The following is a 26,561-nucleotide window of genomic DNA, read 5'->3' as shown; positions in this document are numbered from 1 at the left end:
CACACGGACTTCATTATTTTTTTTGGAACACATCTATTGTTTTTGAATGGGTACAGACTTAATTATATTTTACGAGGAAATACTCACAAATTTCAATATTTGTCGTTTTTAAAAAACATTAAGCTTATTTGCCAAATAATTTTCATTTGTGCAAACGTGACTTTTTATGAACACATCATTGTGTTTTATTGCTCATTATGTTTATTCATTTTCAACTCACACACTCAAAGATTTCAGTAATTGCCTTTTTTTAAACATTAATTATGTGATTTGCCTAGTATCACAGGCAGATGAGCTGATGCAGAAACTCGAACATGGTTTCTCAGCTTCAAAGATGGAAGCTCTTTCCATTACCCACATCCTCTCCATTGCTGGAATGACATCTGTAGCTGGATGCATAGGGCCATATGTACGAACACTTTTTCCCATAGACACAGAATGGGTAAAAACCTTTGCTACATCTGGCCCATAGTCTCCTCCTTATTCTCACAACCGCCCCCAAACAAGAGGTAAAAGGCAGTCTGCCAGGGATCCTTGCTGTGTGCCCGAGGGTGCTGGTTGGGGATGAGAGGAAGGGACGGCTTCTGTTTCAAGCCCTATGAGATTCCTTTGTCTCTGGGGATAAAGGAAAACTACAAAATCCCAGAATGCAAACAAAGTAAAAGGTTCCGTTATTAGTGGCCCAGAAAACGGTCTGGGATTCTGTCTCTGCCACCCTGCCCCCAATAAGTTGGCAATATAGCAGGCATTGGTAATTCCCAATGGCAGTAATACTACTGGTTCCATATTCTTTGAGGGAACACAGGGAATTGCACTGCTTTATCTATGTTTTTCACGATTTTTCGCAGTGTCACTTGAACACTTTCAGCAGGAGAAATGTGCAGCAGAAAAACACTGGACTCAAAGTATTCCTGTGGATCTTATAACCCAAAGCACTAATGAGGGCCTAAGTCAGTCATTCTATCCTGGAATGGGACACTTTATGATATTCCATGCAATCCATGGTATATTTGGTGCTTATTGTATCAAGTGCTGGAAGGATTAACTAGATGCCTCCCGGCCACTCACACCTCCTTTTCTATTACACGCCATTTTATTCTGGTACAATAATATATTTGCTGTGAGCCAAGACTACAACCCCCAGAATGCACGAAGCTAAATCACAGCTCACGAAGGTGGAGGAGGCATGGTTTATTGACTAACCTGAAGACTTTGAGAACCTGGTTATAATCAGGCTTTAGCCACACTTGTCAATCAGGGCAAATTATGTTACAGCTCTGCCTTCCACCCGTGCCCCGCCTGAAATTATATATGCAATCAAAATTTGTGTAATGTGGTGACTTTGTGTTATTTCAGGAACCCTCAAATTACTTATGTCAACAGAAAAAGCATTCTAATAGATGTCCTCCAATTTCATACAACGTAAGAAACGTTTCTCAAATCGATTAATTTCATCAGTTTTATATGCTATTAACTTTGCAATCCAAAATGATAACAGTTATAATTTATTGCCACTCCTATCACTGACTGCCACTTTCACTTAGACACACATGGCCACCTGGACACACACTTGCACAAAACGCTCCCTCTCTCTCACACACTCACCCGCAAGCGTGCACACAACATACATTTTAAAACATGTTTTTACTTACCTGATGCTACAGTTTTTATTACACCAAAAGTGAATAATATCAAACTATTTGTTGCCTGTGTAATTTCAAAATGAGCTGAAGAGAGAAGCAGGGCGCTGATTGTACCACCTCTGTGACCAGTGGTTGCAAAGGCAGTGCCAGGGGTCGCAATGAGCAAGCCACGGGTCGTAGCTGTGACCCCTGGTAGCCCTAAATGACATCCATGGCTCCCTCCTCCCCCACACCTTCCCCGTGTTGCTTGTACCCCACCCGTAAACAAAAAAAGCGCTATGACACATTTTTCTTTACCTTACCCCATGTTGCGCAGCAGCCCATGCTGCTGTGTACCATGTATAAACAAAATTGCCAAAGCAAATAGATCTGGCATAGGCGAACCTAGTGGCTTTGCTAGTGGTTGTTGCGTTAAAGCTGCTCAACTCTGGAACTCCTTACTCCCTCCTTACGTATGATCCACCAATTACGACCATTTTGAAAAGCATTAAAGCCCCGGCTTTTCCCACAGCAAGTGCGCTTGAAAAAATGCCATCAGTTTTCAAGCAGTTTGGAAGATAATCACATGAGATATTCTAATACCTGGACCCTGGTACATCATCCAAGAGCATAACCTCCAGCATCAAACCAGGGAGCTGCCTACATGGCCACTTTCAGCGCTGGATGATATGATGATGTCTTAGCCCTTCCTCCTCCCTAGCAGCATACTCCTGCAGTCGGGCCTGCTCGGGGTTCCCTGTGTGCGGTATGGCCAGCCCAGCCATGCCTGAGTTCTTTTCCTACCTGCTCCATGCAAACACTTTTTGTTACCTCTGATCAAATCACTCTGTCACTCTGTTAATAAATAGGTTGGAAGTGTCTAAAAGAAAACTACAAACAGAACGTGTTCCCCTCTATAGAGTTTTTGACAGACACACACATTCCGAATGCTGGAAGTTGTCAGAAAGACTTGTACTCTCTGTCCCCGGAAATGAAAACACATTTTTCCTCACTGAGTTTACTTTCCCTGTAAAAACTACAGCAGTACCGACGCATTTTACAAAGAGTTCCCCTTCTATTTGCTGTTCTGTTTTGTTCAACGCAGACTTTTGAGTCACAGAACCTTCTGTGGCCTGGGGACTAGCACTAGAGCATGTTCGGGCAATGGTCGCCCGTCTGATGATGACAGCTGGGTGTTGATTTTGGCACCAGGTGTAGGTGTTTGCATCAAGAAAGTCAATGTCTGGCACCCTTAATGGATGGTGTATTGTTAAACCAGGCTTGATAAGCACAGAGAGCTCTCATAAGCACAGCGGTGAGTACATTGTGGTTTACGTCACATGCCACATAGAGCTACTTGGACCTGTAAAAGCATTTTCTTCGACAGGGACGCTGTTATGTAGAAAAACACCTTGGGGCCCTGGACAAAGAATCCACTGTGGGTGGGTGTTTCTGGATTCAAGGTAAGGCACTGTTTCGACTACACGCCGCCACTTGCTGAACTTGTTCCTTGGCTGCACAGTATAAATACCTTCTCCCCCACCCCATATCTTTGCTGCGAGTCACTGTCGGCTAGGAGCACTCTTGGTGAGAACCAGAGCAGGCCTGCAGCACGCCACGCCTGCACAGTGGGGTTTGGAAATGACGGCCTTCAAAGGAGTGTGGACCAGGCAGTTTTGGACATCTATGGGAGGTGAATTTTTGGCTGTCTTTTTGTTCCTTATTGTGAGTTTGGGGTCTACGGTGAGCTTTCCCCCCACCCCCGGACCCAGCAACACTCACATCGCCTTCTGCTTTGGACTCAGCATCGCCATTTTGGTGCACTGTTTCGGACACATCTGCGAAGCCTTCTTGAACCCTGCCGTGGCGCTGGCCATGATGTGCACTAGGAAGATCTCCTTTGCCAAAGGTTTCTTCTATATCATCATCCAATGCCTGGCAGCCGTCGCTGCCTCCGGGGTGGTTTTTCTCGTCACCCCCACGGACAACCACCCCGTTGGACTTACCACAGTAAGTATATGAAAGATGAGGCTTTGGACGTTTCCTTTTCCAGGGACTTTTTAAATTACACGTAGCTCTTACGCATGTGTTAATTAAAATTATCAAAAAGTAATTATCTGAGCTTTTCATAATTTTTGTTCCCAACGTGGTGTGTCAGTTGATTGAATCTGTGGTAGGGACAACTACTTGGCACATTGAGAACTGTGAACTCGTTTTTCCCCATTTAATTTAAACTACCGCTGAATGGACATATACACGTGATACCTTAAGATTAAGTTTCACGTCCGGCATTAGTTCATTTTGTTTTTCGAAGCCCTGCTCGTTGGGATCGTCTATTTCAATCTTGCCCTGGGTTGTTTTAGCGGTTTTTATTTCCTGAGGTGTTTTGATGTTTAGGTTTGCCCTTTGGCAGGGAAGGACGCGGAGCACCTTTTATATTTAAGTTTCTCTTTCATAATTGAATCATTTATTGTCTTTCTAAAATCGGATTTATGTTTAAGTCTAAAAAAAAGGTGATTTCACTTCTGTTTTTTCATTTTCTTCTGTCTCACAGGTGAATAAGAACATTTCGCACGGACAGGCCCTTCTGATTGAAACTCTCATCACCTTCCAACTGGTGTTTACAATCTTTGCTTCCTGCGACAAAAAAAGAAAAGACATCAAAGTCCCAGTGCCGATGATTATTGGATTTTCGGTCACAATCGGGCATCTTTTTGCAGTAAGTATTGCAGGAAACACGTCTGAAGTGTTTTAAAAAATACATAATCAGCGCAATGATACAAATCCATGGTGCTAAAAAAATAAGAATCAAAAGTGAATAAGATGTCGAAGAAGCTAAATCGCTATAGATTTGAAGCAGATGAAGGAAAAAGGACAAACTTCGTTTTATTTACAGCTTTGTCAAAATATACGGATATGAGAGTAGAAGAAACAGCAGATGGTTCTTGTCTAGTAATGGTTTTGATGTGTTTTGGAACTTAAAATTCATTAAGCTATCAGGCAAGCAACATGTATACATAGTCTGGGATGATACAGAGATTCAAAATCCTATACATAATAATCCTACACATAATAATGGGGTATTGCTGGAGGTTCGCCTCAGATTTAGCTTCAGGCAACAAGAAGAGTTGGGAGGTTCCTTGACGGCAGATAGTTTGTTCCTTCAAGAAATGTGTTTTTAGCTCATTTTGGAAATGTAGGGAAGAGCAACTTAGTCTGATGTATGGCACTGTGTGCTGCAATGGACTTTTTTGTCAGGTTGGGTGGTGATTGTTATCACCCAGGAAGTAACATAGCAAGGGTTGAGGATGATGTGGGCCTACGAGAGAGACAAAATGCTTCCTTCATTGTCGGCGTGATGTGCTCATATTTCTTTAGTCTGTCATCACTCGAGCTATAGCGTGCAGGGTACTTTTCAGCGGAGACATGAGGGAGTAGGGGTTACCTGCTAGTAATGTGTTTTCTCTAGGCAGGTGAAAAACAACCAATACTTTTGTGGAGGGTCTGTAGTCTGCTCTGCAGTCAGTTATAGCTGGTACTCGGATATCAGGATTCTGAAGCAACGAGAGAGTGTTGCTCATGGTGGTCTTCGTTACAATGCCCAGTTACATTTTATGATACAACATATTAGGAAAGCTCAATTCAGAGAGAGAGCTCTCTTCCTGCTTGGTCCAAAACTATGGAACGATCTTCGCTTGGGTTCAAGTCTATCATTTGCCCTGCTTACTTAGGAAAGCTCTGAAAACTCATCTATTCCACTAATTAATCTATTATGTTGCTGTAATTCTAGTGGGTGTTGTTTAGCATAAAAGGTGCCTTGTTGGTGACTTATGGCTTAGTAACTCTTGTTCTATTTTATTGTGGATTGGATCTCACGATGATTTTGGCCACGTTTATATCTTCAAGCCATTTGTCAACCTGGAATGTTTGGAGCTTTCTGTTATGAAGAGAAACTTTGTCTTGGTACATTCCCAGTTGGGCTTCTACATCTAGACTTAAGTAAAGCTAAGGCAGTCTTGGAGCTACTTGACATCATTGCATTTAAAAACTTGTCATCTAGAGCTGTTCTGTGATGACAATTGCAGCAACTCAAACCAATTACAAGACTGGTGGATGGATTCTAGAACACCGGTGATCTTCAGATAGATTGTTCTGTAAGATCTGGTGGGATGTTACAAAGTCTGTTCTATTTACAAAAGTAGCTTGAATAATGTATCTGTATGTTCTTACATGAAAAGCAATGCCAAACAGTATAAAAGACTTACATATGAAGCCCGGCACATTTTGAGTGTTATTTGACCAATAGGCCAAATAATGCCTTGAAGTAAAAAACTATAACAAATGTTGTGGCCAGAATATGTGCGTCCGAGCAGGCCAGATTCTATAGAATATATAGAGGCATCCATACTTGCACTTAGAGTTCATTATTTGGTAATAGAGGCACTCTTAAGTTCATTATTGGGTAACTTAGACAAAAAATGTCTCTGCATCCATCCCATTTGTAGAGGGGGGCTGCTGGATTGGGCTGACATCCATAGCAACTTGCAGCTTTGAGGGAACTCAAATGTCCACCATATGAACATAAAATCAGTGCTAGTACCTGATAGCAGGGCAGGACTGGTCATAGTGGGCATCAGGCTTTTTCCCGGTGGGCTGGAAGGATGGGGCTGGTTTTGCAGCAGTGGGAGCCGGTTTTGTGACTGGGGACTGGTTTTGCAGAGGTGCTGCAGTATCAGCCCCCAGTACCGAAAGCCTAACCGAAAAAAAGGGGAGTATCCTATAACTCTTGCCTGCTTAGGATACCAACTTAACAATACTCACAAAAAATTATCAGCAGGAAAGGGACAAATTCAATAGTTATTGCACAGAACCAATAATAACTCTTGGTTCAAAAGGGTAAGACTATTTCCCTTATTTATTCCATTTAATAATACGCAACAGCAACAGAGTCAAAGGCAAACTGCCTGTATATAAACTAATGACACTCAGGTGAACCTATATACACTTATATATACACATTTACATTAATAACAGGCATGTGGGACGGACAATACGTACAATGTCTAAAAACATGTGCCCTACTCCAACATTTTATAAGAAAGTCACAACAAAACAATAAACATAGTGATCAATAAACATATGGTGACCAAGGGTCTCGCACCCAGCTGTATACTGCCTTGAATTTTTTGTAGAAGGTAGTAAGTAGTGCTATGAACCAATTTATTGGGGATCAATTCATTATTTGCCCAGACGCCTTGGACCCAAAAAATATGTCGACGCGTTTCGGCCTAACAACTCAAGGCCTCATCAGGACTGTCGGAGGACGCTGGCAACACTTTGCATCTGTAAAGTAAGAATCCGCACTTGATTACTCAGTTCCCGAGTGCTGCTATTTGCTAACGGCACTCGTTTCAAATACCGCGAAAAAGCCGTGACTCATGATAGAGTAGGAGCAGCGTTCGAACATCGTCCGATCACAAAGGATCCGCTAACTTGTGCTGACTGGCATTAGAGAGGAAAACCTGACGCAAGTATCCGACAGATGCCGGTATTTGAAACGAGTGCCGTTTTTTGTGAGCCCAGTACCGAAAGCAGTAGCAAGCTCGCACTTGCACACCCCATACCGCCCTCACCCCTCCCTGGGGCTGGTAAGAGCAAATTGCCAGGGCTGCTTTGGCTTCTCAGTCCGGCCCTGCCTGATATCAAGTGCAAAACATTGAGGTTACAGTAGAAAATATTACAACTGGTTCACACATTGATGCATAAAGATAAGCCAATTTAGTTAGCTGGACACAAACACATAACTGAGCCATGCCAGATAACGTTGGCACCAAGGCCAGTTACTGGACTGTTATGTCAAGGTCAACAATGCTATGAAAAAGCATTACAGAAGTCAGGCAGAGCAAGGGTAGTCAACATGGCTGACCTCAATTGTTTTGTAGTTCTAATGGGACTCAGAATATGGTAGCTTCAACACATGAACTAGAATACGATCTGAACAAACTGGTAAGCAGCCAGTTGAGAGTGAGGTTGTCTGGTTATTTACTTCTTGTGCTATTATCTTGATTGAAGTGGTAAATTTACAGTAGGGTCCTGGTGCTTTTTCTCTCTCCCCTAAAACATGATAACCTTGGGTCATACCCAATTGTCATATTTCTTTACTTATAGGTCCCTTGTAAAGTGCACGACGTGCCCAGGGCCTGTAGAGTAAATGCTACTAGTGGGCTTGCAGCACTGATTGTGCCACCTACTTAATTAGCCCCTTAGCCATTTCTCAGACCTGCCATTGCAGAGCCTCTGTGAAGTTTACACTGCCACTTTGGCCTGGCAAGATAAACCTCTTACAGCTGGTGTACTAGCTGTATTGTAATTTTTCACGGATACGGGTAGTATCCGTTCCAACACTGCACACCAAATTGTTTCAATATGTTAAGAACTATAAGTTCTTGTTCAACATTATAAGTCTGAGTGCATAATAGCACGATACATACAGGATAAACCTATTGCCAGGCCTAACACTTCAATTTTTAAACATAAAAGTTACCCCTAAGGTAGGCCTTGTGAGATCCACAAGGCAGGGTGCAATGTATTTAAAAGACAGGGCATGTACTTTTAAATTTTACATGCTCTAGTGATCAAAAACTCCCAAAATCGGTTTTCACTACAGCAAAAAAACTCCCAAAATCGGGTTTCACTACAGCAAGGTCTATCTCTCCCATAGGATAACATTGGGATTACCTTATTACATCTTCTAAGTGTAATTCCCAATCTGGAAGACATTTGTTTGTCAAGTTTGATGTCTGTTAACTCACAATTTAAAATTAAAACTTATGGTGAAGTCGGATTTTAAACTGCAATTTTGAAAATGCCAGTTTTTTAGAAAGTTGTCATTTTCTTACTTTAGCCATTTGGTGCCTACTACCTGTCTCCAGTATACGTCTGAGGTGAGGTGACAGCTGAGTTTGTGCATTCCCTCTAGACCACCACACACACAAAGGGGTCATTGGGGTGTCTGATAAGCCACCAACATCCTGATGGGCCATCCTAGGCAGGATGGGTGGACGGGGCTGACACTTACACCTGAACGGGCAGTGTCCTGCCACACACAAAGAGCTGCATACCTCCCTATAGTGAGTCTGGAGCTAGGGCAGGAATGAGGAGGGGGTTCTGTGCACTTCAGAGATCCTTCTTTGAAGCCCCCCAATTCAAAGTCACAACTGGGTATAAGTTCTGGTCCTCTGACAACACTAACTCAGTACACTTCGCTGTGGATACACTGTCAGGAAGAAAGACTGTGCTGCTGCCACAAGGCCTGCCACTCTGTTAAGCTGAAACTCTCCTAAACTCCTGATTTGCTGAGTTGACTTGCTACCTGCTGCCCTCTTGTCTGGGAGTGAGAAGGACTGGACTTGGATCTCTACATCCCAGAACCAAAGTGACTCCAAGTGCTTGCTGGCTTGCCTCCTGTTCTGAAGTCTTAGGGATATCAAAGACTTCTCTTCCATCTACAAACAGCACCTGGATTTTGCTTGCTGCAAGTCTTGTTCTGCCTTGTAGTGCCAATCCAGCACCCTTGGAAGTGAGTATAAAGTGCTGCATCTGCCAGAACCTGCACATCGACACCATTGCGCCGATTGAAATTGACACACCACCTGCTGCAAGGTCGGGATCAATGCTTCACCACTGTTATAGGGACCGGCACATTGCACTCAGAACCACCACATCGCCTCTGGAAATACTGCTTCGGAATCAATGCATTGTCACCACAGTGTGGAAAAGATCGACACATCGCCCCTCCAGCATTGATTAACCCAGCGCATTGCAGTCAGAACTGCTGTACTCAGAACCAGCACATTGCACTCACGACTGACACATCACCACAGTTGCATGGAGAAATTCAGTGCAAAAACCCAACTGTGTGGGGATCATAGGTGCAGCTCGTGCTGTGACAAGGATTAAGGTACTGTTGCTCAAAGAGCACCCTGCAGTCCTGTAGCCGGCTGCACTCCATCGCTGGTGGCCTGAACTCTTGACTTTGTCCCGGTGCTTTGTATTTGCACATTTATTCTTTAAAAATTAATATCTCAACATCTATTTATTGTATTTTTGTTGTTTCTTTTTTCATAAAATTAAGCTCTATTTTTGTAACCTGGTGTGGAGTGTTTTTGCTGTGTTGCTTTTTGAAGTGTTGCACAAATACTTTACACATTCCCTCCTAAGTTAAGCCTGCCTGCTCTGTGCCAAGCTACCAGAGGGTGAACACAAGTTAATTTATGGTGTGTACCTGCCTTACCCTGACTAGGATTGTAGTTCCTGCTTGGACAGGGTACATATCTCTGTCAACCAGACACCCAAATTCTAACAGGTGCCTATGGCTGAACACCAGGATTGAGAAAGTACATTACTCAAAGGAGAGAGGAGAGGTCACAAGTTTGCATTGCTATGATGCTGAGTCGGTCTTTCATAATTCTAAGGTTGATATAAAGAGGACTGTTGATCAAAGTAATTATAAAAAACCTGTTTGTAAGAGGTGAGGGAGAAATATTTTCTACTCCCTGCTATACTAATGGTGTTTTCAATTCAAGGTTGTGTCTTCATTGAGAACTTCCTCAGCTAGCAAGTAACAGAAAATGTATTTCGGTCTGATCACAATCAGACCTTTTGTTTAGAGTAAAGTGACCCCTATAAAAACCAATGGACATTTTTTGAAGTTACCATCCATATTACTGACTAGTCTCCAATTTCAAACACATAGTAATGATAACTAGGCTCTAACACCAGTATCCTGTCCCAGTGGCTTCAGAACCGAGCTGTTCTTGGGGTCTCATAAATACGATCATTTAGAGGGAGCTGGTAGCAGGTCGGTTTTCCTCTGAGCAAATTATAGTGCCATCTACACCACTGCACTGTACACAGCAGCGGCCAGAGTCTCCAAGTAGGATGGAACATTTCCATGTTCATACTCGTACCAAGAAAGAACTCTTGAGCCAGAAAGCACCAAGAACCTGAAATCAGAGAACACCTTTGGCTATGTCCTGTAAACATTTAAGGCCAGGAGTAGGGAGGAGTCCTTGCGAGAAGACATATCTTCTTTTTTTTATATGACACAGATCCGGTTCAAGTCTTTCACGAAAACCACCCTTATCACATTCACACTTGAATGTCTGTCTACAAGGTCCACGAGCCAGACATCAGCGACAGCACAATGTGCACAAGAATATATATCAATGTGCACAACAATATATATCAATTGCCTACACCTATGTTGGTACTCTCAAACCTGGCACTACTCCCTTCCAGATTACCTGTACAGTGTTCCAAAGAGAACTGTAGGCCCCGCCTCAGTGCAGATCATGTCTTGGTACAGTTGCTCGTACTAACTTTTGTAGAATGGCACATCGCATAGATGACACTTCTTACATCCACACAGCTCACACTCAGGTGCTTTGCTCTGGCTCAGCTTGAGGTCATCTTGGAATCTAAAGCTCAAAACAAGCAGAACTTTCATGTGACTCCTACTTGCCACCAGTGCTCTAATCTTATGCACCAAGAATTAATGATAAATGGGTAGAGTTAGTAACGTTTTGTATGGTGCAAAGTCATAAAAGGTGGTCAAAGCAATAAAAAGTCTGCAAAAACTATTTACTTTCCAGCACAAAACTTGCTTTGCACTGGAAAGTTGCATAAAAGTAAAGCAAGGTAGCGCTTTCATGGGTGGAACATGGGCATTTTATGCTACTACATATGTTTTTTTACGTAAGTCTTTTTAATGATGGTAGATAGGGCTTTGTGGCAAAAGTATTACTCTTCCTCTAGGCAAGTGCTGAGAAATGTTTAATTTCTCCTAACTTTGTTTGTGTGCTGCACTGTTCAACACACATACAACACTGGAAACAATTTAAAGTTAGCCTAATTATAGTGTTTTGTACTAGAGTAGTACCTTTCTTGTTCAGAACGTAAGCTAGACATCATGCACTGTGGAGCAATGGTGTGTACGTGATGCTAGGCAGTCTAATTGTTCACCAGCATCTGGGAAGAGAGCAGCAGTGCCATATGTTTGTAAATATGCCACTTTTCCTTTCATGCAACACAGCCCAACAATGTCTGGCACCCCTTAATGGTACACTGTGTTGCATGAAATATATGTAAATCTGTCCAGCATTAACCTTTGATGTAAAAAAGGAGAAAGGGATACCCATCTAGTGGATGAATTGCACAATGTGAAACAAGAAAACCTAGGATCAATCTTGGCCTCCCAGTTTGAGCAAATTGTGTGTTCCTAGGCAATATTGTTTTCACTGAGTCTCCTTTTTCTTCATTATTTTCACATATAAGCGCACCTTCAAATATGTGACTTAAGGACGTGTGCTGTACAAAACCTCATGTTTTCATTAACAGGATATCATGTTGCTCCATGTACAGTATAATCAGAATTTAGCTCACATATAGGGTTATAGGGTACATATGACAATTGACTTGTTCACTAATGACATTGTTGTCAGGACAGGGAAACAGGAATGTTTATAAGTTCATGTTTAAACACTATCACTTTTAATAAATACCTGCTCAATGGAGTGATATAATCTGATCTACTAAGGTGAAATGCTTCCCTGTGTCAATGAAATATGTTTTTTTTGGAGTTTTTAGGAGGCACTTGCATAATCTTACATGATATTTGTTGCGTGATTTACGTGCAGAATATTTTCATAGCACAGCTTATGCATGGGCCTTTAGGGCGAAGCCAGACCCTTGGCTCAGCTCTGACACAGCCCTCCCTTTAAATTTGCTGGCTCCTCCACCTCTACTAGAAACCCTAAATGTTTCTCAGGCATTTTGTCGCCAATATGACTAAGTACTCCTCCCTAGCTCCCAATACGCTGATGCCGCGAAAGATTTTTTTCTGTGCATGTGAATATTTCCTATTTGATAAATATGTGGCTTTTCTTGTGGGCTCATGCTATCCCTGCACAGCTACTAACTGCAAGTCAAAACCTCACCTGGGCGTGGGGGTGTGTGTACAACAACATGTATTGCCCCATATCTCACAGCTTTTTAGCAGTGCTCGCTTTACGCTCTGAGGGTAGTTCTTCTGATACAGCATTTCACAAATGGAATACTCTCTGCATACATACTAACAAGCAATGACAAAGCCAATAGGTCTCACCTATGAGACAGTTTTTGGATTTGTCAATCCCTTTTAGCCACGTTGTACAGCAGTGCAGCTGCTGTGCAGCATGGCTGAAACAAAACAAAAAAGCACTATGACGTGGCCAGCACTGACTGTGTCATAGCAATTTGTTTATTGCTGGTGGGATGGGAGGCAACAAGTAGAATGGGAAGGCCAAGACATGCAATGGAGGGTGTGGGGGGACACTTGTTATGATGGCTAAGAACTTGCCGCATCATAGACCTGGTTTTCTTTATTGTGGGGTGGGTGGCAGGAAACAATACAGACTTAGTGGTGGCTGGAGGCCACAAGCAGGGGGGAAAGACAGGGGGCAACAAGGAGGAGGTGCTGGGATCAAGCACACGTACAACAAAGGGTAGGAGGGAGAGAGTGTGAGTAATCACATAGGCATTGGAGAGTGGCGGGGCAAGCGGATGGACAACAGAGCGTGAGAGGGCTGGGAGTAAGCAAGAACATGGGCAACAACCACAGGAGGAAGGGCAGGTGGGAGCAAGCAACACTGATGAGGGAGGGCGGGTGGGGGCAAGTAACATGAATGATGGAAGCAAGCAACATGAATGAGGGAGGGGAGAACTCAGAGGGGGAAAGTACACGAGGAAACCAGCTGAAAAAGATGCAATCTGGTAGAGTGCTTAAACAGTAAGAAAAATAGTATCACCTAAAAAAATGAGCAGAGGAAGGAAAAAAATGCGTTTGTGCTCCACAGAAGGCCAAACACAAGAAAATGGGTGGTTTCTAAGCCCAGTGTCAGAAAACGAAAGGTCTTGAAGACACAGCACATGCACTGTCTAGATGAGGCCGACAAAGCACAATATTCAGAAAAAATTATGCTTCAGAATAAGGAGAAGAATCAAAGAAATGACTATAAGGCAGTGACTCGATGGATTATTACAGAGCTGGAAGGGAAAAGGTAGGGGGAGATGTCTTTAAAACTTTGCCTGTCTAACACATATGTGGTTTACATCTTACTCAGCAGTTATATTTATTTATGGACTGATTTATTTATTTGTTCTTATTGCTAAAATGCCATATACTTGTGCCCTTTGGGAATTTCAGAGTGCTAAATTACAGTTACAATAGCTTAAATAAAGAAGTTTAAAGAATAGGTCTCACATATTTAGAATGCTGGCAAGCGGTTAGGTTTTCAACCACGCTATCCAATGACCTCAACTAGGAGCTCCGATAGTGTTTCAATGGCATTTCACGGGGCCTGCTCACTTTTGATAACGGGTCATACAGAGAAGATCCCCATTGTGAGACCTACTCTTTAAATTTCTTTGTTTCACCTAAAACAGAATTCATTATCTACATTACTAGCACTGCTAATTAGGTAGTTTATGGCTTTGTTAATTGGTCTGATGAATTGCTGTTGACTCTTTCGTGAGCAGACTTAGGCAAGAAACATGTTGAAGTCTTTTTGAACCTGAGATTCATTGGTATCTTCCCAGGTTCTATTTATCTTTTTAATTCTTTTGCTAAACTGTTTTAATTGGGGTTAAACAGCTATAAAACAAACAAAGATCTCCCATTAGTGATCCTGCAAATTTTACAGCTAATACAATGACCAGATACATAGTCCGGGTACAGAGTTCTGCAGTCAAAAAGATAATATTGATTCTCTAAATACAATTCCAAAAGTCCCGATCTGGTTAATATGCAGAGTTTTAACCCCCCTAAATTCCTAAACAGGAGGGTTAAAACTCTAAACAATTAACAAAAAACAAAATATTTTCTGCATTTCTGGGAATGCAGGTCTATTCTGATAAACTTAAAAAGAGTGGGTGTTGGACGTATGGTAGTGGAAGGCCGTTGGTAGAAGGAGACTGGGTAAAGGGAAGTAGGTGAGGGAGGATGGAATCAGATCTGGAAGAGATGGAGTGTTCTTGTTCAAGTGGGGCATGCTTTGAGAGGGAGACCTAAAGACAGGAATTGTATAAGTGGACCCTATTTGTGCTCAAAATCCTTGTGGGTGTCTGTTTAGACGTTGGCTTTTCTTCCCATCATAAGAGCCTGCCACAGTCGGGCGCGCCATTTTGTGAGAGACTGGGCTGTGAGTTTTTTCTAATGGGCTGTTAGTGCGGTTTTAGCTGCTCCAAGGCATAGCCATAGTATGGAGCGGTTGCTTGAAGTTTAGTGTTTTAGGGTCTCATCGCTTATACCTAGAAGAGTACAGCCAAACGCGGTAGGGACTGGATATCCTATAATTGTTTTAATTTGTGCAAGAATTTCAGACCAGAAGGGTCGGATAGGGGGACAGTCCCACCAAATCAGTTTAAAGTCTCCTAAGGGTCCGCAGCCTCTACAACATAGGTCTGACAAGTTGGTATAGATTACTTTAAGTTTGGTGGGCTATAAATACTTCATATAGCAATTTGTAGTGGGCTTCTCACGTTCCAAGAGAATGGCTGTATCTGGCTATGTCTCCCCAAAACTCCTGCCATTGTTTAGTGAAGACCTGATCATTTAAAACCGTGTTCCAGAAAATGGTGTGGAGCTGTGGTGAGGTGGAAAGGGTGGGCAGCAGGTGAGTATAAAGAAAGGAAATGACCCCATTTAGTTCTGTTTGCCTGTCTAACAAGCTTTTTGATCAGGGACAATTCTTTGGTGCCAGCCTGCCAAATGTCTGGGTGAAGGACCCAGTGTTGAAGTTGGTTGTAGTGGTATTGTTCAGAGGTTGGAAAGCCAAAATCTCATTGACAATGTTCAAAGTTAAGAAGGCCCTAGCCATGGAACAGATTAGAAATAGTGAGGTACCCTCCCACCCTCCAACAATCAAAGGGACCTGGCTTGAGCGCCGGAGGAAAGACAAGATTGAAGTGGATAGGAGTGTATGGGGAAGGGGAGGTTACCCATCCCTGAGTGCAATTAGCAGTGTCCCATATTTTGAGAGTGGTTCTTGTGGGAGTGCAAAGGGATGCGTTTGGAGGTCTATCTGCCTTTGGTTTCCATAACAAGTCCTATATGTACCGACCCATCACTGCTCTATCCAGGTGTAGCCAGTGCTTGTTAGATTCTTTCAATAACTACTCTGCTATCACTCTTAGTTGTGCCACCCTATAATATAAAAGAAAGTCAGGGAGGACTAGTCTACCTGCTTATTTGAAAAGTCTTAGCAGCTTATAGGGGGAGGCTAGCCTATTGTCTTTGCCACATGAAGTGTATTATGAGGGAGCGTAAGGTCGAGAAGAATTTGCAAGTAAGCTCCATAGGAGTCCCTCAAATAGATACAAAATGCAGGACAGGACTGTCATCTTGATTGCATTGATCCTGCCTAACCAGGATAGGTATAGGGGTGCCCATCTCTTGAGATCATCTTGCAGTTGTCTTAGGAACGGAGGGAAATTTGTGCAATATAGATCAGGAATTTTAGGGGTCATCTTGATTCCTAGGTAGAAAAGTTGATTTTTCACCCAGGTAAAGGGAACAGCGTTCGTACGTTTACTCATTTCGGACAAGGGGAGGGTCAGATTTAGGCAATATTATTTGTGAAGATTCACACAATAACCTGAAATGTGTTCATACTGAGTCAGCTCTGTTGGAGGGCTCCTAAGGAGGAACTGAGGCAAAAGGGAGAGCAAGTCATTGCCTGCAAAAAGGGAGATCTTATGGGTTTCTTGGCCAAAAGGGATCCCCTGAATCTCGGGTGCTACTCTAATTCTAGCTGGGAATGGTTCTATACTGAGGGTGAATAGCAGCAGGAACAGTTGGCAGCCCTGCAGAGTGCCCTTATCCAGTTTGAAAAAATCAGAGCCTATGATGTTAACTACCACTCGCAAGAGGTGGGTGCATAGTTGGTGTGAATCATTTGTATAATTTGTTTTCTGAATCCAAATTTAGTGCGGAAGAGATTATTGTGGTCGAAGTCCTTTTCAGTGTCAAGCGCCAAAAGAAGGGCTGGAATTTTCTTTTTAGTTGCTTTTTCGATCAGGTGGAATACTCTGCATAGATTATCATGTGTCTGCCTTTCTTTTATAAAACCAGATTGATATGGATGGATAAGATCGGGTAGAATAGTTTCCAATAGAGGTGCAAGGATTTTTTAGTATAATTTGCCATTCAGATTTAGCAGTGCTATTGATCTTTATAATGCACAATAGTGGGGGTCTTTCCCCTGTTTTGGAATAATCATGATTAGGGCTTCACTCATAGATGGGGCGACTGTGAGATTGGATGCTATGTGATTAAAAGGTTTTGTGAAGTGCAGGATTATGTCAGAGCAGACCGTCTTATAGAACTGAGCAGTCAGTCCATCGGGACCGGGAGATTTATGCAATTTAAGAGATGCAATTGCTAAATGGACTTCCTCTTCCCTGGTGTGACTACTTACTTCGTCATTTTGGTTGTCAAGAACTTGAGGCAGCTGGACTCCTCCTAAGTAATCGGAATGTAACAAATCATCGGGTGTGTCGAATGTATAAAGATTTTTATAGAAGTCGTGAAAGGTTTTTATTTTGTCTCTTTCAGTCGTGATCTGATTTCCAGAGTCCTTAATTAAGTGGCCAACGTAGTCTTTTTTGTGTTTGACTCGTAGTTGTCGTGCTGTGTGTCCACTTTGTTTCCTCGATCGTATGTGGCATGTTTTAGGCAGAGTAAAGTGTATTCCACTCTATTAGTGTAAAAGGCTTTTAATTTCCCTCTGCAGGCAGTTATCGTTCTCTGTAATGTGAGTATGGGATTGTCTTTATGTTCTCGTTTGGCTTTCTGGAGTTCCGTCTCGAGAGTGAGTAGCTCTTGGGTTTTCTGTTTAGTGAGTGAGGCCAATAAAGAAATACATTTTCTTCTGATGACCGCCTTGAAAGTGTCACAATTATTATAGAAATCAGTGTCCTGAGGGCTGTTTAGTTTAAAGGATTCTTTAATGGTAGTGCAGAGTTCATCACGCAGGAGGCGATCTCTCATGAGAGAGGCTGGAAAAAAACACCTGTGAAGTTTAGGAGTAGGAGGGGCCCAGTCCAGCACAAGCTCCACTGAGGCATGGTCTGAGATCGATACGGGGTGGATTGTTGATGTCTAAATGGAGTAGTCTAGAACTTGGCTTATAAAGATATAGGGGGTTATTACAACTTTGGAGGAGGTGTTAATCCGTCCCAAAAGTGACAGTAAAGTGACGGATATACCACCAGCCGTATTAGGGGTCCATTATATCCTATGGAACTCGTAATACGGCTGGTGGTATATCCGTCACATTTGGGACGGATTAACACCTCCTCCAAAGTTGTAATAACCCCCATAGTCTAGTCACAAATATGATTGTGGGCATGAGAGAAGGTATAATCCCTACAGTGGGGGTGAGGTACTCACCAGGCGTCTACCAAGACTAGTGAATTTATGGATTGTTTAGTCGATTTGGGAAAACTGTTCATCATTGATCTATGTAGTGAACTGGTGTTTAGGATGGAGTCCCAAACTAGGTTAAACTCTCCCATAAGGATGACCTCACCTTTTGCAAAGCAACTTAAGAGGGTAAAGAATGAGCATAGAAAGGAGGTCTGTGGTGTGTTAGGGGCATGTATGACTCTATGGTGCATGTTATGCCTAATATCTCCCCCTTGACCAATAATATCCTACCCTCTTTGTCTGTCCATTTATCGTTAAAGTGAAACTTCAGGGAGGAGTAGAAAAGGAGTGCCACTCCAATGTGTTTTGTTTGTGTAGAGGAGCGATAGACGAAGGACAGGATTTGTGGTTCGGCTGATGACCCTCCCCGCATTTGAGTTGTGCTTCTTGTATGGCTTCCATGTCGTATCATCTTTCTAGTAGATATTGCCACATTTTGTGGCATTTGGCTGGGAAGATAAGACCTTTGCTGTTCCATGTTAATGCAATTTACACCATGTCTCAAATCTACTGATATGTGTTAAGATGGGCTTCACTGTCTCCTCCACTAACTGTAGTGTCTCCGCTCCATGAATCTCCCCTCCCCCACTCCACCTCCAGCACTCATCATACTTTGTAATTTTTTGACATTCCCAGAATAACAAGTAGTAAACAGTAAAATAACAGATCCATTGGGGGTCTGAGACCCCAACCACATGTAACATAATAGAATGGAGGTGGAACCTTGTTCATTGTATTCATCATCAACTATTGCCTTCAGGCCTTAGAAGATTATGGGCATGGTATAACTGACCATCAGGATAGAGAAAAGAAAAAGACAAAAGACCCCCTAGTCACCATGTGCATATCTTGTTCCCCAGTTTTGGTACACATAGAGTTCAAACTGAGGGTCTACTGAGGGAGAGTGAAAAGATATTCTTTTACAGATGTATGTCTCTAACACTGAGTAAGGCTTGAGAGAAATAGTTTAGGGCCATGACAGGGTCTGAGATTTGCAAGAGTGGGCATTCTGAGACTTTCTAAAACCTGAGCAGAGTTCTCAAGCTCTCAGCAGAGTGATCCTTTCCTTCCGGGATGCTTGGGACATCCTTGTGGGAGCCATTGTCCTTTGTCTACATTGGGTGCATTGTTCCAAGTATTGTCATTGAGAGATCCAGAATGGGCTGGAGTAGGTAGGGACACCTCCAATAGTTGTGCTGCATCTTCCACCACATTGAAATTGTAAATTGCATTCTGACATTCAAAGGCCAGTCCAAAGGGGTATGTCGATCTATACCTGATGTGTTATTGGTGGAGGTTGCTGGTAATTGGTCGGAATTGTTGCTGACGAGCTAGGGTTGCTGTAGTTATATCTTAAAAAAGACAGCATGTGGTCCGTGGAAAAGTAACCTCTTCCAACCCTCTTGCCACATGGAGGATCACTTATTTTACTCAATATGGGTGCAGTTTTGCCATGGCATCTCTAGGACCTCTTCCCTCCACCCTGTATCCTTTGGCAAACCTGATGGACCTGGTCTAGCCTGACCTCACCTGCGCTGTCTCCCAACAATTTGGAAAACATTTCCACCTCAAAGGCATCAAGATCAGGGCCTTCTGCTCCCTCCTCCGGATTGCATATGCAAAAATTATCATGACGCAATCTATTCTCCAGGTCTTCACTTCTCAACATTGTAGTGTGGAGGTGATTCTTCATGTTAGCGGAGGCCCTCTCTGCTTTGGCAACTGATTGTTCGAGAGTTTGTCATTTGGTTTTGAGATCCAGTGTACGAGTACCCACTGAGTCCACATAATGTTGTAGTTGTGTTAGTTCAGTATTGAGTTCTGAGTGAAATGTATCTAGGGAGGTGGTGAGGTCTGCTTTGAGTTCTTCTTGCAGTTCTCTCTTAAAGTCTTGTAGTGAGGAGAGCAGGTCCTCCTTTGTAAATGCCATCTCTTTGTTTACCGGCGTGCATTCAGGAGACCTTCGTGTTTAGGTTGGTTGAAAATAGCTGGACACTGTCTTAGCCTGAATTTTTTTTAAGAGGCATATGGGTAGTCCATGAGATGAGCCCCAGAGGGAATGAGACCGCCCAAGAGTGCTAAAGTTTGATCAGTTAGAGTCCCAGAAAGGAGAGATAGAGGCTTTGCCTATTTCAAGTGGCGTCACCCATTCAGTGGGTTTTTCGGGGATTGTAGTGGTAAGGCCAAAGATGTTAGTTTCCAATAAGTCTGCTCGATGAGTCTAGTTCTACAAGCTGGCCCCCTGCTTTTTAGTAATAGTTCTGCCCTTGTGCGCTGTTAGCACTGTAGAGAATGAATATATCGGTGCCCCCCTTGATGCTCTCCAAGTCCCTTTCTGCTATGAAGGGTATTGTTGTAATCTTGGTGGAGGGCGCCCCCGCAGATGATTTGTGTGGAGTCCAGATGGAGAGGGAGTGTTTATGAGACAAGACACCATGTGGGAGTTGTCTGGTCACGTGTAGGCCACTATGAAAATTTGTGCAAACTCCTGCTTACTGATTTAAGAGAGGAGTGTGCTTGAGGCTTCTCACATGGCCCCTCCAGGGCAGAACTCAGGCCACTGCTGTAGTGCTGGATGGCCCCAACACAATGTTATCTCTAAATCAGTGGTGGTATGGCTCTGCCACCATCTTAAAGTCAGGCAAACAAGTCAGGCAAGCGAAGTGGGCCTCTGTGAATTTTGGTGGTTTCAGGGGAAAATGCTTTGTGGCCCGTCTTTCCCTTCCCCGATCTGGGCCAGCGCTGTGGTTGCGGAGCTCCCGCATGCAGTGCGTGTGGAAACTGGCCAGGTGATCAGGACGTTGAGAAGCCAGGGGCCACACTTGTAGGCCACGCCTCTCGGTGTGGTGCAAAGACGGTGTGGGCATCTCAGAGCACGGACAGCAAAAGAGAACTCCGCTGCCATCCCATGCATTTTGCCATAAAGAGATTGATAAAGAGGAGAGGGGCTAAGATTTTCATCCTGGCCATACATATGGCCATAACATCGTGAGTGGAGGGAGTGCTGTTCCTGGTGAGTGCTATATAGCTAACATAGGCACAAACTTTGTAGTGCTACCTCCTGAATTCAGTAACACTCATGGGCTGTTCTCCAAAGGATGTGGTAAAGGTGGCAATAGTCTTGCCCTTTTGGTTCTAACCTGAACATTTACCAGGATGAGTTACAAGACCAGACATAGGGAAAATCACCAAAGGAACAAACTGTTTTCAGTCTTCAAAGGTCAGAAGGCACCCCATCCATCTACCTTACTAAGTTTCAGCAGGAGCGTGACAATGGATCCCAGACCAGATCATCATCTCCTTGTATCTCTGGAGAAGTGTCAATTTTTCAGCTAGCACGACTCCAACTTTCCATCTAAAAGAGGAGAATCATGCCATAAAATATGAGCAGAAGAACATTTAACATAACGTTCTCAACCGGAGAGAAGCCTCTTCTAATGACGGCCAACAATTACAGACACTGTGTCCTACTCAAGACAACAGTAGTGCTTGAGTAATAAAACTTGTGAAAGAGTGCAAATCTTATAGGGGCCATATTTATGACCCGGTTTGCATCATGATTACACCACACAATGTGGTACATGCTCAACACAAGCCTTGAGTGAGATTTATGAAGCCAAACAAGGCCCTGAGTGGCTTCATGAATCTTGAGTAACGTAACTCTGCACAAATCGCTGCGTGGCATTCCTGTGAGCCAGGTAGGCGTTTCCATAGGTGTTGCGTGCGTGTTCCCACGCACCAACCATGGATTTGGACACATTTCCAGATGTACCAGAAGTGATAGACCTGGAAATGCACAAAAAACCTATGCTTCCTCAGGTGAGGCATAATGAGGTGAAATATCTTTAGTTCTCCTTGTTTTTTCCTCTTTCTATGTGTGCAGCATTCTGCATCACACATAGAAAGAGGAAAAAGTCTCAGGATTGTTGCATGCAACGCAGGCACCCTTGCTCCATGGTGCACGTGGGCTTGCATTGGCGCTCAGCAGCCAAAAGGGTGCCAACGCAGGGGAAACTGCAGGAATGCACCATATTCTTTTAAATACGGCACATTCCTGCCCTTTCCTTGTCACGCAGTGCAGCGCAGCCAGGTGGCTAGCCCCATAAATATGCCCCATAATGGTAATGGCCCTGTACGTAAAAAAAGAGAAATTAGAAAATATTGATCCTCACATAATCTTCACATCCGAGCACTATACCTCTGAGTGATAGCTGCAGTACCCTCTGGTGTATATCATCACTTGTTTGATGCAGAAGCTGCTTACGTTTTCCATCAGATCTACCGCTCATATTGCGGGTGGCAACTTCCTTTCAGTGACAGTTTTCCTTGGCACTCAAAGCTGTGGCAATATTTGTAGTGAACTCGTCCATATTGGGCCAAACTAAGGAGCACATTCAGCAGACAATTCCCTGTTTTATGGCACATTATTTTTAAACACAAAAGAGCTTCCCATCAAAATACAGAAACGCATAACATGTAATGGTTTGCCCTCATGTCTTCGTCTCAGATCACTCACTGCCCAGCTATTTGTTTTACCATTTTGTCTTCGACGCAGATCCCCCACTGTCCAGTTAATGGTTTGCCTTTGTGTCCTTATCTCAGAACCATCACTAGTCTGTCATCTTCTCTCACCTCAGTTGACTTTCTAATCCCCTGATGCAGTTTTCAGTATGTCCTAGGAACTCTCAGAGCCCAGATCAGGGCTCCCCTGTTTCGAGGTTCTCAAAGATGTTTGCAGATTGTCCCTTGCTAGTGTCGAGGTAACCTGCCCCTCTGCAACCCTCTCTGGTTTCACGATGCAAAGAACTACTTGTATTGTTTACGGGCCTAAACTGACATCTTAACTAGGAGGGCCATAAAGCAGCTGCTTTTCCTCGACTTATGGAAGTGGCAGCAGTGACTAAAATGCCATTGCATACTGCATGGTAAACCCGGTGATAAAGACTGAAGAGTGGCCTGTAGCGGAACTCACATGTTCTGCAAGATACTGCTTCTTTGGGTACTAAAACTGGCGTTGATTTCTCCCGTGATGCAAGAATTAAATTAAACGTCGGAAGACAACTGGCTCTGCCTGGTTGCAGCCTCTTTGTAGACACAAGCACCTCAGTCAAACTGTGTAAAAGGAATGTGCGTGCAACGAGAAGAACCTGACAAACATCCAGAATCATTACACAAGGATGGTGTAAAGTTAAATATGAAGACACTGTACACCTGGTTTAGTTTCTATATTCCTTTGTTTTATTTTTATTACATGTGGTTTATGAGTAAACATTTTTTTTAACAGACACAAAGTTGTTTTGTAAAATCAAAGTTATCTAGTGTTTTGGAAATCTAGGCCTTAATCAGTTTCTTTCCCAGTACGTGTACTTATTTTTTATCAAGGTAAGTTCTGTCATGTACAGAAACACTAAAGAATCGCGCAGTTGACCACCTGACGACGTGATACAATAAGGCTAGTGCACAATGCTCAAGTGGAAAGTCTGAAGTCAGCCTAAGAAGTTCATCTAACGATCGAGACTCCCAGCTAGTTCGACCCTTCCTTTCTGAAATTGAACTTTTTCTAATTACTTGTTTACATTTTAGGGTTATCTGCATATGTAGGTTTCAAATATAGACTACAAAAATTAATTTTCAGAAACATAGGCTGCAAAAAACACTGAACAGGCAAAAATATCTAACTAAAATGATTTTCTGAATAAATAAAAAATCAGGTTAAACAGAGTTCGCACCTGCTAGCGCGCCTGGTCCTTAGTAATTAAACTTACAAGGGGAAGCTTATAGATCGATGAACCTTTTGAATCGCATGGAGTATCCTAGTCATGCAGTGACTATTGAAATCAACAACTAACATCAATAATTGAGGAAAGCACTCTATGAAACCACAATACTAAGCCATGTTAATCAAAATAACCACTACACAAGAAAAGGGTTAACAAGTTTCATTCCCTATTGCTTACATTTCTAAGACATATGTTAGTTCAAACTTTATTCAGATCAACTCTTTATTAATTCATTAGTTAAATAACATTATCTCTTAAAGAAAACATATGCAACAACGCAACACCATAAGCTATGAATATCAGCATTAATAATGTAATTCAGCAATTAAGTTCATCAGTCATTTGTCACCGTCAACGTCACCCCTAACAGCCTACCTAACCAAGATTAGCATGTGGCTCTTCATGCAAAAACAATTTAGAGAAAAACATTAATTTGGAAAAATCTGCCTAAGAGAGAATTTCTACAGAACAGCGCAGTTGGTAGCTAGAAGAAAAGGCACAAAATTAGTCAGTCACATTTTCATAGCTACCTACCCAGGATGGATCAGCAACAAGTCAGTCTTCATCTTCAGGTCATCAGTGGTCAGTCTACGGATCAGGCTCACAGAGTATAAGCCCAATTATCAGCACTTCGGACAGCGTCTCCTGACATCATCAACTTTCTCCCCACAGTTCTGATTCCGCTCCCCTTGTCATGACTTTTTATTAGGGTCTCCCAGTCTGTCCCACTAATTGCTAATTGGTCAGTCTCGTCGGAAGTTATGACTCTAGTTTTTATTGACCAAATCTCTATTTCTGTATGGGCTTCAAGCCCCCTAAATTTGATTGGTCCTTCTTGTGATGAGAACATCATCCGGCTCTCCAGGTAACGAAATTGCTGCATACATAGTCTTTAGTCAATGCCTCTATTGTTCAAGTCCTGGGAAAGTACATTTAGCCTACACTATACATAATTGTATCAAATTGTCTTCATCATCTCCTGTCCGCTGGCACATTGCAGAATGTTAAAGCAGAGCCGACTGAACTCGGCACAGTTCAAGGTCCTTTCTTCCGGGTACCAGTCCTCCAAGGTTTTTCAAAGTCTCCACGTAATGAGCAAGCAGGGCCCAGCGAAAACAGGCCTTTGGTCAAGCTAATTTAAGAACATGGGTTAACATAAAACATAGGTTATACATCCAGTTATGATATATTAATACATTTTATCTAAGTCTTCTCATTATTGAACATCTGTTAATACACATGGTGACCACCCCCGTGGGCACATTTTCGATTATTCATGTTATTTTCTAATATTAATTTCTCTACACGTTTTTCTCAATAATAATCACACATTAATTAGTAAATGTCCTTAATTAACATATATGCTCCCTCAGTCTCTCCTCTGATGACTAAATATATCATCACACCCTTCTTGTTAACACTACAAATTTGTCTCAGATGTATTTTGTCTTCTTCTCGAATTTTCCGTATAAATTTATCTCCTAGATGGTTCTTCCCTCCTTTGATCATTTTTACCCTTCCTTAATTTTACCCTTTGCCATAATTTGCATGTACCCCATGACCTCAATATGGAAACAATCACAATTAATATTCCCTGCACAATTTTCCATAATACCCCATTCCAAATTTGACTAAACCAATTTCCCACAGAGGCAAATCCATTTCCAACCTTCTCCCAAACTTCTGGTTCCTTCATTTCTTTCAAATTGTGCTTGAATTAGTTAAGTTTGTAAGTAAGTCTCTTATCTCTTTCTCACTTTCAGGTATAAATGAACAACAATGCCTAGCATTAATCATTTTACAGACTTCACCGTCTTTTGCTAAAATGATGTCTAGAGCAAGCCTATTTTGAAGCGTCATAGCTCTATCCGCAGCCAGTTCTGTATTTAACAGGAGTATTTCCCCTGTAAAGTTTGTTAGCATATTATCCACAATAGTAGACAATTTTCGTATCTTGTTTGCATTCAAAATAACCCCTACAGATGGAATTATTGTCCCAAAAATAACTCCCACAATTGCAGAAGCGGTTTCCCTCCTCTGTCGCACATGATGTAATTCAGTCACTTTTGGTATTTTCTTTAAATCATCTATCTGATAAATCTTAGGGAAAACTATCCCTAAATAGCATTTCCCATACCACCCTCTAGGAAGACGGTAGTAAGCATTAAGTCCACAAATGTAGTAAATCCCAGGAATCACAGGGTCCGCACCATTCAACATAAAAGTCAATTTGCTCTGGAACAAAAACACATGCCTACATTCACTCGTTCCCACAAATAAAGTGTCAGTGCGTGATTTTAGCCTATATATACAAAGCTTCAGCACGTGTAATGCATCTAAAGCTAATCTCCCTTGTGTTTTAATGGCAGTGTAAGCATAGTCATTTTTATAGTTTTTTTTCTCTAGCCCTTTTTCTAATTTCTCTTTTAATGCTTTTCTTCTATCATCAGCATGCTCTATAAAGCTCTTTTCCAACGGAGTTAGTAAGCAGGTCAAATTATTACAGTGAGCATAAGCAGTTCCAAAAGTTAGTGTTGGCTCAAAGAATCCTCTAACTAATGCTATATCATGCTATTTGATCTATTTTGATAGATCATGGTTGGAGTAAAAATACTGTATATACTATTGATTATA

General features: G+C 42.5%; 1 protein-coding gene across 1 annotated transcript in view; it reads left to right on the top strand.

The window, feature by feature from the left end:
• Positions 1–2,976: 2,976 nt before the first annotated feature.
• LOC138282626 (aquaporin-4-like) overlaps positions 2,977–26,561 on the top strand; it is a 38,048-nt gene continuing 14,463 nt past the window's right edge. Inside the window, exons 1-2 of the mRNA XM_069220415.1 lie at positions 2,977–3,632; positions 4,177–4,341. Coding sequence (XP_069076516.1) covers positions 3,264–3,632; positions 4,177–4,341 — 534 coding nt within the window. The 5' untranslated portion in view covers positions 2,977–3,263. The remainder of the gene's footprint in view (positions 3,633–4,176; positions 4,342–26,561) is intronic.

Source organism: Pleurodeles waltl, chromosome 2_2 (genome assembly GCF_031143425.1).
Source record: "Pleurodeles waltl isolate 20211129_DDA chromosome 2_2, aPleWal1.hap1.20221129, whole genome shotgun sequence".
Classification (NCBI taxonomy): Eukaryota; Metazoa; Chordata; class Amphibia; order Caudata; family Salamandridae; genus Pleurodeles; species Pleurodeles waltl.
Note: the sequence above shows the minus strand (reverse complement) of the source record. Positions and strands in the feature narration are given on the sequence as shown.